General features: G+C 35.0%; 1 protein-coding gene and 1 pseudogene across 1 annotated transcript; both read left to right on the forward strand.

Moving 5' to 3' along the window:
* The first annotated feature begins 237 nt into the window (after positions 1 to 237).
* On the forward strand, positions 238 to 3548 carry LOC120176928. Its single transcript, XM_039183213.1, has 3 exons — positions 238 to 408; positions 2017 to 2681; positions 2766 to 3548. Exons 2-3 carry the CDS (start codon positions 2074 to 2076, stop codon positions 3445 to 3447), a joined length of 1290 nt encoding a protein of 429 aa, XP_039039144.1. The 5' UTR covers positions 238 to 408; positions 2017 to 2073; the 3' UTR covers positions 3448 to 3548.
* A 190-nt stretch (positions 3549 to 3738) lies between these two features.
* On the forward strand, positions 3739 to 8745 carry LOC120176934 (annotated as a pseudogene).
* Positions 8746 to 14863: the final 6118 nt, after the last annotated feature.

Genomic DNA, 14863 nt, shown 5'->3' on the forward strand with positions numbered 1-14863 from the left:
TGTACATGGTCAAAAGGAAACAAAAAACGTTATGTTAGATATGATTTTAAAAACGTTAATAGCTGAGTGACTAAAACAGAATAAAAATAATAGTTTAAGTACTAAACTTGTAGTTTACGCATAAAAGAAATGCATAAATGGAATAGGATAAAAGAAAAATTAAAAGGAAAAAAGAGAACTTCCTCGTGATCTGTGAAACAGTCGTACGTGATACCCAGATTGTCTTGAAGCTCTTTAAGAACCTTTTTCGGTTCCGTGTTCTTCTTTTACCAACATTGAGCTCTGATTAGTGCTTACATTCCTTAAAAAAAACAATTTTTTGGAGTAAAGAGAAGACCAAGTGAGAGGGAATGATGTTTTCATAAGTTTTCCTTCAGCTTTTGTATGAAGAAAAAGCTTAATTCAAAGGTGGGTTCTTTGTTTTTTTGTTTGTTTTAATTCAAATTTAAATTCCCTTTCCTTTTCTTTTGCTTCTACTTAACTCTATGTTTGTAAGTTGAGTAAATTTGACTTTTGTTAGTAGGTTGGTTGCTGGTTTTTTAGCTGGGTTTTAATGTGTTTTTTTTTGGTTTGCAAGTAACCAACAAATATTTGGTGAAATTTCAATATGGGTATTCCATTGAAAGTTGAATTTATCTGTGGGTTTTCTATTTTAAGTGATAATTCTTGGTGGTTTTCTCCATTTGAGTTCAAGTTACAAGGCTTTTTCTTGTTTTCTGTTGATGGAAAAAGTATGTTAAATGATAAGAATTTTGAATACTGAGCTACATGGTTCTTTTTTTTATGTTGGGATTTTGTTGAACTATAGTCTTTCTCATGGAAGCTTAATTATGGTAACTTTTGGTTTAGGTAAAGGTCAATTGGCTTATAACTTAAGCTAGATTGCATAGCAAAGTATATAGTGAATGATTAGAGAAGATGCTGATGGCTTTTCTAATATATGTCATCAGTTTCATGATCATAGAATGATAAACGGAAATTTAGTTGGGAATTCTTTTTTTAATAGATGATTACAAGTTAATATTTGTTCAAAAAACTATTGGTCCTTTGACAATAAACGCTCAGACAACACTGCAGAGGTACTCGAAGCGGGGACATCTAGGGATAACAGCCTTCACTTTAACTATTGAGGTCGTTTGCTTCATGCTTAATTAGAAAATTTGATCATTGATGACATGCTTCTTTCGTTTACTGTCTCTGGGCATATTCTCTTTCTTATTTCTGTGGGCAAAATGGGGTCTCCAGTTGTTTACTGGTCTTAGATACAGAAACCAGCAAACGAGATTTCCTTGTGAAAGAAGTGGCAAATCTGTGCAACTCAGCTCTTTTGATGATTTCGATAATGTTTACTTTAACCGCTATTTTCTATGCCCCACCCCTGATATAGTTTACATTGCACAAGATTTTGATCGATTTTAACTTGGAGGGTTCACCCTTTTTCCAGTTTCTTTGACTTCTATCGGCTGGTTTAATTTCAATGTTTTTCAGTGATACCAGTGTTCTATTTGGATCTTCTTTGAGTTGATTGTAAAGTTTTGAACTGGAGAACAATCGGAACTTAATAGAGGCATATGGGCGCAAATGAGACCCTTTAAGAGGCTACTTGCTTGGCTTGGAAGCAACAACCTATATGGCTTCGCTTACTCCCATATAGATATTTACATTAATTTTTAGGAGATCCTGGTGGTGAATTTGTATAAAATTTTTTCAAATTGATGAAACTGATAGGAGAACCTATCAACCTAGATCTATGATAAGATCCACATGTCACTTTAATCGTAATATCATAGTACCGATCGTGACGTGGAATACCTCAGACAATAAACTGATGATACGTTTATCACTGCTGAAAACTTGTAGTAAAATTATTTTAGTAGGGAAATGATCCTAATTTCAAATGATCTTGTTCCAAGTTATCAACATGTGCAGATCATACAGCAAGGAGATAATTTTGCTACAGCATGCGAGTCGGTTTGTTTTTGTGATCTAATTTTTACTTTCCTGATGAAATGACAGGGTTGAGTTGCCATAATTTGAAGCATCTTATACAATGGGGAAATATTTGTGACAATAATGGACCCTCAGGCTTTCATTAGGTTGTCAATAGGCTCTCTGGGTCTGAGGATTCCTGGATCAGCCCTGAATTCGTCAAAGGATGGAATTCGTGCATTCTCTTCCTCGTGTTCATGTGAGATACGACTCCGAGGTTTCCCCATGCAAACTACATCGATTCCTTTATTATCCTCACCCGAAGCCACACTGGATATTCACAACATTGCCTCTAGCTTTTATCTAGAGGACTCTGATGTGAAGGCTTTGCTGACCCCTGGCTGTTTCTATAACTCCCATGCATCTTTGGAGATCACTGTCTTCACGGGGAGGAAGGGGTCACATTGTGGTGTTGGAGTCAAGAGACAGCAGATCGGAATGTTCAAGTTGGAGGTGGGACCAGAATGGGGTGAAGGGAAGCCGGTGATACTTTTCAATGGATGGATCGGCATTGGCAAAAACAAACAGGAGAGTGGAAAACCTGGTGCTGAACTTCATCTGAGAGTACAACTCGACCCTGATCCGAGATACGTGTTTCAGTTTGAAGATGTAACCATGCTGAGTCCTCAGATAGTACAGCTTCAAGGTTCCGTCAAACAACCGATTTTTAATTGCGAATTTAGTCGAGACAGGTGACTCTTTAGATGATTGTTTGTTATTTTCTTTTCGTTTGTTTACGGTTAATGAAACTCGTCATGTTTGCTTCGAAATGGTAGGGTAGCAAATGTGGACCCGCTAAGCACTTATTGGACAGGTTCTGCTGACAGTTTGGACATAGAGGCGGAAAGGAGAGAGAGGAAAGGATGGAAGGTGAAGATACATGACCTCTCCGGCTCGGCCGTTGCGGCAGCTTTCATAACCACTCCTTTTGTGCCATCAACAGGTTGTGATTGGGTCGCCAAGTCCAACCCGGGAGCTTGGTTGATCGTTCGTCCCAATATCTACAGGCCAGAGAGCTGGATGCCTTGGGGAAAGCTGGAGGCGTGGCGAGAGCGCGGCATCAGAGACTCTATCTGCTGCCGATTTCACCTGCTGTCTGAAGCTCAAGACGGAGCAAAGGTCCTCATGTCCGAGATACTCATCAGCTCCGAAAAGGGCGGGGAGTTTTTCATCGACACCGAACGACAATTGCGGCGGGGACCAACTTCAATACCAAGTCCGCAAAGCAGCGGAGACTTCTCCGTGTTAAGTCCGATCGCCGGTGGTTTCGTAATGAGTTGCAGAATCCAAGGGGAAGGTCAGAGTAGCAAACCATTAGTGCAGCTGGCTATGAGGCATGTAACATGTGTGGAAGATGCAGCCATCTTCATGGCACTTGCAGCAGCTGTTGATCTCAGCATAGATGCATGCAAGCCTTTCCGAAGAAAGATAAGGATAGGGTCTCGCCATTCCATATGAAAAAAATGAAAAACGATTTAAGTTGCTTTGTTTCCATGAAAACAAAGTATGTCCCTTTATTTGTGTAACATTTGGCACTGTGTATATATCTTGTGGTTGATTAATTATTACTTTGCTTACCAACTCTTGAACAGAAGCAGATGGAAAAAAAATTATACGAAAAGATAAACTTATAAAGTTTTAAAACTAAAACTAAATAAAAATATTAAAAATTTTGAGGAATGACCGTCGTCAGTTGTTCCATCACTGCTCTCGAACCTTTTCAAAGTTAAGAGATAAAGTACCTAAACCATGGAGGACAAGGGAACTAGGGAAGAGCCGGTGATGCCATGGTTTTTAAACTGCCAATGACTGTTCATGAAATATTTCTGTTAAAATTTTAATCAATTAATAAATATTTGACATGTGACTTAGTTTTTTTTTCAAATTTTTATTTTTTAAAAATGTAAAAATCCTATTTTTTTCCTTTTATTTTTCATAAAGTACTCCAAGAACTTCAATTCCGTCATCGACCACCATCACCGCTTACGATTATCACTCATCTGCCACCCACTCACCGATTGGGATGGATGCGTGTTGAGATTTAGGGACTTTGAAACTACGATTGTGATAGGAGATGACAGTAGAGTGATAAATGTTGGTCGAAGTTGAAGAATCAAACCTAGGGATCTAGACTCGATCAAAGAACGAGATTGGTTGAAATTATGGTTTTTATCACAAACTAGGGTTTCTTGAATGAGGAAGTTGCTGAAAATCAAACAAGAAGATGATGATTAAGAAGATAATATAATAATGATGATAACTATGTAAAAGAATTACGAAAAGGATAAATAAACAAATGAAAGAACTCGTGTTGAAAATTCCTCTGGTATGTATAAGCTTGGCATGAAGTGTAATATCCCAAATTTTGGCTAGTAACTAAAATGTAATTTTTGAAAGTTTAGTGGCAAAGTATAAACTTTATAAAAGTTTAGGAACTAAAGTGTGATTTTCAAAAGTTATATAATTTGGCCTGTAAATGAATAATTCACCCTCAAGAATGATATTTTCGCGGGTTTCATATTTTTAATTCGGAGCTTGTATTAAATGCTATAAAACGATAAAGTTCGGTAAAATATTCAGATAATCGGATCGAATAAGAATTTTAAGAAATTTTGAAGGATGATAAAATAAGGTTAAAAATATTATTTCCATAATTTATAATGGTGAAATTTGACATGGATCATTGGATTAAGATAAAGTTTTCCATGTTAAATCAATATCGTTTAATTATGGTGACAAGTTTGTAATTTTTGAAAATTACAAAGTTAAAGTTGAAAAGTATGAAATAATTTGTTCATGTTTGAATTTGAAGATGATGTGAGGAAGACGATGTCGGTAATGGAAAAGTAGAAATTATCATGTTTTAGTAATGATAAAATCGTAAATTATCATTAAATGAATTTTTAAATTCATTTAATTGGATTTTTAACAAGTGTAATTAGATATTTTGTTAGAATTATCAAGAAATTTTCTCATCTTCAACCCTTGTAGCCGTGACCTCCATAGCTAAAGGTGAGGAAGTATTCAATTTCATTTTTAAGCCATTTCCTTAGGCTTTTGGATTAAAGTGTAAAATAGAGAATTAATCTACATTAGATTCTCTATCATTTGATATAAATATTTCATAGTTTTCTTGCTTGCATCATTAATTTGGTTGTTGGGATGGATGAAGAACAAGTTAAATTTTGATGTTAGTGATGTTGTGGAGTTGTTTCCAAGAATCTGTGATGATTAAAAACATGTAGAAACGTCTATATGAAATTCAGTCACCTAGGGTTTATGGAGAAATTTTTTTTATTTTGGATTGAATTGATATGAAATTGATTTTAATTGCTTGTAAATGATGTTGAGAGGTTGAATTTATTCTTGAATCAAGTTGGAAATCATTGAATCCCTACTTTATAGAATGATTCTACATGCTTTGGAAAGTTGTTTGGACCAATTTGGAACTTGGTGGTGAGAGTTTAAGGACAAATTCACATATTTTAGGAAAATTTAGAATTCAAGTGTAATTATTCAATAATTGAAGTATTATGCTGGAAATGAATATTGTAATGTTGATTTTAATGTTAGAATGTTATTTTGGATCAATTTGTAAGTTTGTTAAAGTTTGGGGACCAAATCACAAATTATATAAATTATGGGTTTGGATTGGAATTTGATATAAATTTGATGAGTATGATTTGAATACATTATTGGAATGTTTGATTATATCATATGATACTTGAATTTGGAATCAAATGGCAAAAAGAACTATTTTGAATAAATTGCAAATGTTGAGATGAATTCTAAAAGAATCTATTTTATGGTTAGATTATGGAATTGGAAGTGAGTTTGGAAGTTGTTGTATTAATATGCATATTTAAGGACTTGAAGTGTAATTTTTGGAGTGTTAAAGTCAACATTGATGTTGTGAAGTATATTTAGTATCGAATAAGTTTAGAATGATTTTTTATGATTTTGTTATTAGAATGCGCCTATGTTAGTATGTCACTAACATATTCTTTGAAATGTATGTGTTGTGAATGTGACTTTTGTATAGATTTCGATCAAAAGCGTAATCAAAGCGAACCAAAAGCAAAAGAAAAAGTACACGAGTAAAGAATATCGACGTTAAAGGATTGGTAGTGAGGCATTTAAGGTGGTGCATTCTTACCTACTTATTTATATTATTATGATACAAGGGAGACTTGTGATAAATCAACCTTTAATGTTTTCGAAAGAAAAAATGAATATAACTCTATTATGAAATATTTTCATAATATCTTCTGAAATGATTTAAGAATGATTTCGGGTATGAATCGTCCAATTACAATGATTTATGTTATTGTTATCTTTGAAATGCAATTGGAATATGTTTTTGATTATAAAACTCATTGCATGTGCATTGAGAGTTATTTATATGATTGACATGTCATGAGGTTGAGTGATTCTGTATATGGTACATTTGTATGCATAAGTCTGGCACTATATGTGCATTATGAGATTCATGATGTTTTGATGTCATGAATTGTCATTTATGATTCTGATCTGCATCGTGATGTTGTGTTCTACAACACCTATATTTATGTCTGGCACAAATGGTGCAATTTTTTTTCCAGGCAATTGCTACTGCATATTGTGCACACTCGTTTAACTCGTGTACCTTGCATTCTCAGTTGTTGTACGTTGGACTATATGTGTTTAATGGTATGAAATATGAAGGAATAGTTAATTCATTGAAAGTAAAACTTTCTTTGAAATTCTGATATAAGATTATGCATTTATATTTCGAATGCCATTTTTTAGGTTTCTTATGAAAGAAAAAGGTTTATTTAGTCTGTTTATATGTTCTTATATTATTATAAGACATTTTTTGTATACAAATTTTATTTACTCACTTTTATATTGATATATTTTATTTATTTATGTATAATACTGCATTAAGTGAATACTTAGTGTGTGAATGTTTCCCGTATAGATAAAGGAAAGAAAAAACCAGTGGAGTAAGGAGCATAGCGGGCATCACTTTTTGTGGATCACACCTATTCTCAGTATTAGTATGATTTTAAGTTATGACAAATTAATGCTTAAACTTATATTTTTAAATAATAATGTGAGTCATTCATTAATAAAATGACGCAAAGATCAAGAATTACAATCGTAAAAGTAATCCAAAAAGTAAAATTTAAAAGTGAATGTTAATTCAAATTTTGTTTTATTTAAGAGAGTCATTGTTAATGATTATTCTCTTAGTTTTCCTATGCTCCTTTTGATGTAACCAATAAACCATATTTGTGTCCAACGGTTGTTTTCTCTTTTGTTTATATGGTGAGTAGTTCAAAAAGTATTATTTTGTTCGAATTATATATTTTTTAAAGTTGATAGTTCTCTTTTGATTTTTTTTTTATTTTAGAATTTGAATGTGGTTGTCAATTAAGATACAAAAGTTAAAAGCCACTCAAACTAAGTTAAATATTATTAATTTATAATCGTGTTTTGATTTTGTTTATGGATATTCTAAATTTTTATTATGTTTAGTTGTCAATTATATTTTCTTTCGTTGATTTCTTTTGTTATTTATGAAATATAGGTGAGAGTGTATTATATTGTCGATTAATTTATCTAAAAGTGAGATAAAACTTCAACGACATGATTCAGATGCTATAATTCTATAAATTTTACTTCATAATTTTATGATATAATGTTACTGTGAAAACATGCTTCCGGTAATAAAAAACGAACACAAAAATTAATACAATCACGAAAGAGAATTTTAGATAAATTTTTGTATATTTTTAAAATTTATTCTTAACTACTTGTTATTAGAGGCTACATTTTTAAATTCACCTCGGCCTATCAAAATCTCATAAATGGGCACGTGAGCAGTAAAATCCTTATGAGAATGGATACATAGAAGAAGTTGCAGACTTTTGTCTTCCCTACCCCATTTGCGGTAATTTTTATTGGAAATTGGTGTTGATTTTCTGCTTCATTCAGTCATCATCTTGAATATTTCTTTTTAGTACAAGGTTTTAGTCTCCTTTTCGCGTCATCTTTAGAGCTTGATGTAAACATGCACCCTTTGACATGTCAAAAGCCAACTAACATTTCATCAAGCTTTTATATTTTGGCACCATTTTTTTCTTCATCCATGGCTGCCATGGCTGCTTACTAGTTTACACCTACTTTGTTGCCTCACAGTTTTCTGGCTTCTTCTTCATTCCCTTTCCGCTGATCCTGATCCGTTACAAGACTTTTGTGTAGCAAACCTGAGTGGCTCGGTTTCTGTTAATGGTTTTCCTTGCAAATCGGCATCCGAGGTGACTTCGGATGGCTTCTTCTTCGATGATTCCACCGAAGAAGGTAACACGACGAATCGCTTCACTTCGTCCCTCACGCCTGCAAATGCGCTAACAGTCCGGGGCTGAATACACTTAGAATTGCGATGAACCAAGTGGACATTGCCCCGGGTGGAATCAACCCACCTCACTGAACCCTCATGCGAGTGAGGTCGGTATGGTCATCGAAGGGAAGCTCCTCGTAGGCTTGGTGACTATTAACAATGTGTTTTACTTGAAAGTCTTGACTGCGTGACGTATGTTTGTGGTCCCTAATGGACTAGTGCACTTCCAACTCAAAGTCGGAGAAGGAAAGGCATTAGCATTCACGGCTTTCAACAACCACTTGCCTGGCACTGCGGTTGTTCCGCTAAACCTCTTTGTTGGAAAAAAATCAATAATGACTACACAACAGCCGACGGTTTGGAAGTATTAATGGGGCTACTTAGAATTCAAAGTTAGGTAGCCACTTTGTTTGAAATAAAAATAGGGAAAATGAATTTTAGTCCTACACACTTTAGGGTATTTACAAGATTAGTTCTTAAGCTTCAACTATAAATACTCTAACCCATTTAGCTTTAAAATCATCCCAAATCATTTCTTTCTCCCAATACTAGAGAGATTTATTGTGAGTAGTGAGTGTTTTGTAAACACCTGTAAATTTTCTCTCTTTAGTAAAAGATCTGCAGCAGTCCGGAGACGTAGGCATAATTGGCTGAACTCCGTTATCAATTTCGGGTATTATTTTTTCGTTTTTATTTCGCATTCTCACTAATATGGTTATAGGAAATTTACTCATTTCTCATTTTATTTCCCAACAATTGGTAATCAGAGCTTTTGGTTGTGAATTTTGTCAATTTTTTTGTGAAGTTACTATTCATTACTATTCAAGTGAATAATAAATTTGTGAATAGTAAAAATTTTGTGAATAGTAAAAATTTTGTCGATGATAAGAATTTGTCGATGGAGTTGTTCTAATACACGATGGTTTGCAAGAATTGTCAGAAACGATCCAAACAAAGCCAGATTCGAGTGGGAGCGATGGCTGCAGACGAAGGGAAGGTGAAAATTGAAAAGTTTGATGGTGAGGACTTTGGCTTTTGGAAGATGCAGATTGAAGATTTTCTGTACCAGAAAAATCTATATCAACCTTTCTCAGGAAAGCAACCAGAGGGCATGAAGAATGGGCTCTTCTCGACAGACAAGCCCTCGGAGTTATCCTGCTGACGTTATCCCGCAATGTTGCTTTCAACATAGCAAAGGAAAAGACCACGACGAGTCTTATGGCGGCTCTCTCTAGTATGTATGAGAAGCCATCAGCCTCAAACAAAGTTCATTTGATGAGACGATTATTCAATTTGCGGATGTCGGAAGGGGCATCAGTGGTTCAACACCTAAATGAACTCAACACAATCACAACCCAGTTGAGTTCCATGGAAATTGAATTTGATGATGAAGTTCAAGCTTTAATACTCTTATCATCTCTACCAGACAGTTGGAATACTACTGTTACAGCAGTCAGCAGCTCATTAGAAAACAACAAATTGAAATTTGACGATGTTCGGGATCTGGTATTGAGTAAGAAATTCGACGGAGAGAATCGGGTGAAGCATCAACCTCCTTAGCCTTGCACACAGAGTCTAGAGGGAGAACTTCAGAAAGAAATTCAAATCGTGGCAGATCGAAATCCAGAAGGGGAAAATCAAGAACATAAAAGAAAGATTTTACCTGTTATAATTGCTGCAAGAAGGGTCACTTTAAAAGAGATTGTTGAGCACCGAAGAAAGATACCAGTGCACAGGAATCTGCCAACATGACAGAGGAGACAGGTGATGCAATGATTCTAAGCGTCAACAGTCCGATTGAATCATGGATCTTGGATTCAGGGGCATCTTTCCACTCCACCCCATGTCAAGAAATCATGGAGAACTATGTCAGTGGTGATTTTGGGAAGGTTCATCTAGCTGATGATGAAACCTTGAAGATCGTCGGAAAAGGAGACATCCGATTAAAGTTTCCAAACCAGACCACATGGAAGCTGAAAGGAGTGAGACATATTCCTGGCCTCAAAAGAAATTTGATTTATGTAGGACAGCTTGTTGGAGAAGGATATAGTACAACCTTTTCAGGCTGTGAATGGAAGATTACCAAAGGAGCACTCGTCATTGCTCGTGGTAAGAAGACTAGTACACTCTATGTAATCTCAAATTTAGAGAATATCATTACAGTAGCAGATGCTGATGGAAAATCAAACCTATGGCACCAAAGGCTTGGCCATATGAGCGAGAAAGGGATGAAGACACTTTTGTCAAAAGGGAAGCTGCCAGATCTAAAGAGTGTAGATGTCGGGCTATGCGAGAATTGCATCTTTGGCTAACAAAAGAAAATCAGTTTTGCAAAGATTGACAAGACACCCGAGGATGAAAAGTTAGAGTTGGTTCATACTGATATATGTGGACCATCCCCAGTTCCATCTCTTACAGGCTCACTATATTATTTTACCTTCATCGATGATTCTATAAGAAAGAGTTTATTTTCTGAAGAAGAAATCAAAAGTCTTTGATACCTTTAGAATATGGAAGACCATGATGGAAAATGAGACTGGTTTGAAAGTCAAGCGGTTGAGGTTTGATAATGGAGGAGAGTACAGAAATAGGAGATTCAGAGATTTCTACGCAAACAATGGGATCAAGATAGAGACAACTGTTCCTATGACACCGCAACAGAATGGCGTAGCAGAGTGCATGAACAAAACTCTGAATGAACGTTCCATAAGTATGAGGATACATGCTGGCTTGCCTAAATTTCTATGGGTTGAAGCTATCAACACTGCAGCTTAACTGATCAACCGTGGGCCCTCAGTTCCCTTGGATGGTGGAATACCAGAAGAAGTTTGGAGCAAGAAAGAAATAAACCTTTCACACTTACGAGTGTTTGGTTGTATTTCTTATGTAAACATAAACTCTGCTGAAAGAAGCAAACTTGATGCCAAGTCCAACAAATGTGTCTTTGTTGGTTATGGTGGTGATGAGTTCGGTTACCGGTTTTGGGACTACAAAACTTGAAAGATCATCAGAAGAAGAGATGACATTTTCAATGAGAATGTGATGTACAAAGACAAATCAATCGTAGAATCAAGTAGCTTCAATACCGAAGCTGAAACAAAGGAATTTGCTGAGTTCAAGGAGATTTATGGAAATGATGTTCAAATCAGTCCTGAAGCAATTCAAGAAGAACCAGGCACACCGGAACTAAGACGCTCCTCTAGAATTCCTAAACCAACCCAACGTTATTAACCTTCTTTGCATTACTTGTTGCTGACTGACAATGGTGAACCAGAGTGCTATGACGAAGCAATGAAAGTGGAGGATTCAGTCAAGTGAGAGTCTTCCATGAAAGATGAGATGGACTCGCTTATGTCAAATCAGACGTGGAAATGAACTGAATTACCACCAGGCAAGAAAGCGCTCCATAACAAGTGGATTTACAGGATCAAAGAAGATCACGATGGGAGCAAACACTATAAAGCAAGATTGGTTGTCAAAGGCTTTCAGCAAAAAGATGGTATTAACTACAATGAAATTTTCTCTCCAGTCGTGAAACTGTCTACAATCAGACTGGTGTTGAAAATTGTAGCTGTAAAGAATCTACATCTTGAGCAGTTAGATGTAAAGATAACTTTACTTCATGGTGATTTGGAGGAAGAAATCTATATGAGACAGCCAGAAGGCTTCATAGAGATAGGCAAGAAAAACCTGGTATGCAGGTTGAAGAAGAGCTTGTATGGTTTAAAACAAGCTCCTAGACAGTGGTACAAGAAGTTTGATAGTTTCATGAGTAGAAGTGGTTTTACCAAATGCCAAGCAGATCATTGTTGCTACATTAAGAAGTTCGACAACAACTTCATTATTTTATTGTTGTACGTTGATGACATGCTCTTTGCAGGTTCAGACGTGCAAGAGATTATAAACTTGAAGCAAAAATTGTCGAAGCAGTTTGCAATGAAAGATCTGGGCACTGCAAAGCAGATTCTTGGGATGAGGATTAAGAGAGACACAAATTGAGAACTTTGATGTTATCACAGGCTGAGTACATCAACAAAGTACTCTCCAGGTTCAACATGCAAGATGCTAAACTAGTAAGTACACCTTTAGGTGTTCATTTTAGACTCTCAAAAGAACAGTCAACAAAGACGGAGGAAGAACGTGTACACATGGTGAAGGTGTCGTATGCCTCAGCAATTAGAAGTCTGATGTATGCCATGGTTTGTACTAGACCAGATATTGCTCATGCAGTGGGAGTTGTTAGCAGGTACATGAATAATTCAGGCAAAGTACACTGGGAAGCAGTCAAATGGATCCTCAGATATCTGCGGGGTACCACAAACAAAGCACTTTGTTTCAAAGGTGGAGATACGATACTGACATGCTATGTAGATGTTGACTTAGCCAGAAATGTCGACATTAGAAGAAACACTACAGGGTATGTCTATACTCTATGAGGAACTGCAGGAAGTTGGATTTCTCAACTACAGAAGATAGTTGCTCGCTCCACAATTGAAGCAGAATATGTCGCTGTTATAGAAGCCAGCAAGTAGATGGTTTGGCTCCAAAGTTTCTTGGAAGAGTTAGGCAAGAAACAATAAAACAATGTTTTGTATTGCGATAGTCAAAGTGCTATCCATCTAGCAAAGAATCCTTTTTTCATTCTAGGACGAAGCACATACAATTGCGATATCATTTTATCCGGTCTCTTCTGGAAGATAGGATTTTGAAATCTGAAAAGATCAATAAAGCTCAAAATCCGACAGACATGTTGACAAAGACGGTGACTAAGGAAAAACTAAAGTTGTGTTCAGCTTCAGTTGGCATGCTAGAGTAACAAGACCAGAAATGTTGCTGCATTGATTGAGGTGTGAAGACAGATTAAAATCAGTCTTCAAGTGGGAGATTGTTGGAAAACAAATCAATAATGACTACACAGCAGCCGACGGTTTGGAAGTATTAATGGGGCTGCTTAGAATTCAAAGTTAGGCAACCACTTTGTTTGAAATAAAAATGGGGAAAATGCATTTTAGTCCCTGCACACTTTAGGGTATTTACAAGATTAGTCCTTAAGCTTCAACTATAAATACCCTAACCCATTTAGCTTCAAAATCATCCCAAATCATTTTTTTCTCCCAACACTAGAGAGATTTCTTGTGAGTAGTGTGTTTTGTAAACACTTGTAAATTTTCTCTCTTTAGTAAAAGATCTACAGCAGTCCAGAGACGTAGACATAATTGGCTGAACTCCGTTATCGATTTCGGGTATTATTTTTCCTCTTTTATTCTGCTTTTATTTTTCGGGTATTAGTTTTTAAGCTTCAAATCGCGGTGATAAACGCCTCAGCTATGGCGTTCTCTCTTTCTTTTTTTCAAACGAAAAAAATGTTAGGTTCTCTCTTTCTTTTTTTTCAAAAAGAAACAAACTTTTTTTTTCTTTCTATTTATTTTTTAAATGAGCTCAAGATGTTACTACAACTTAGATATGAATATATGTCCTACCTGAGATATTTAGTTTTTTCAAAGTTTTTAAAAGATTATATTTTTATACATGTGTCCAGATATGTTTTAATTCACGATTTATTGTCAGAACAATAAGGTATTGGTATTAACATTTAGGTTAACTATACATATGTTCACTTATGTTAGTCCTTTGTCCATTTTGATAATGATTTCAAAATACATAAGATATAGTGACCTTCGTTCATTTCTAATTAAGTTTGGTTATCATGAGTTAACTGCCGTTAAATATTTTGGTATAATCACTCAGTTGATCCTTTTTGTTTATATATTCTCTTATGTAATCATATTTTAATAAATTAAAATAAAAATTTTAATCTTCTAATCGAATAGTGTCACTGTCATTGGTACCACATGTCGTATCATGTGTCACCATTTGATTGGAAGACTAACTATATTTTAATTTATTTTATTTTAATTTAATAAATCAAAGAAAATTGGTGGAAAATAAATATATTAAATTAAAACAAATGAAAATAAAGTTACCCGTCTAACCGAGTGGTGACACGTGGCAAGACACATGACACATGACACATGATATCATTTGGTTGGAGGATTAAATTTATTTTAATTTATTAAAAATAAGACTACATTGAGTGAATATGTAAATAATATGGACCAAATGTGTGATTATACCAAATTATCATATCGCTTAATCTATTAACTGTTAACGGTAGTTAACCTGTGGTGATCACATCTTAAATAAATAAAAACAAAAGTGATCATATTTAATTAAATAAGAACGAATGTGACCATATCTTATGTATTTTGAAATCAGTAATCAAAAGTAGACAAAACACAAACATAAGTGATCATCCGTGTAGTTAACCCTAACATTTAACAATCAAAAGCAAGCCTAACTTATTGTCAACCGTCCAAGTTCTAACAAAAAAAAAAATAAAAATCTTGCAATAACATCTTAAGAAGTAAGCTTCAAATACTTCACATTGTAGACTCTATTCTTCTGCTGGTAACTGGTAAACTATATTCT

Source organism: Hibiscus syriacus, unplaced genomic scaffold, assembly GCF_006381635.1.
Source record: "Hibiscus syriacus cultivar Baekdansim isolate YM2019G1 unplaced genomic scaffold, ASM638163v2 tig00112261_pilon, whole genome shotgun sequence".
Taxonomy (NCBI): domain Eukaryota; kingdom Viridiplantae; phylum Streptophyta; class Magnoliopsida; order Malvales; family Malvaceae; genus Hibiscus; species Hibiscus syriacus.

Excerpts from the sequence above, each read along its gene's own strand:
- LOC120176928 (XM_039183213.1), top strand. The coding sequence starts at position 2,074 with ATGGACCCTCAGGCTTTCATTAGGTTGTCAATAGGCTCTCTGGGTCTG. Across the intron at positions 2,682-2,765 it reads TGCGAATTTAGTCGAGACAG|GGTAGCAAATGTGGACCCGC; the intron begins GTGACTCTTTAG and ends TCGAAATGGTAG.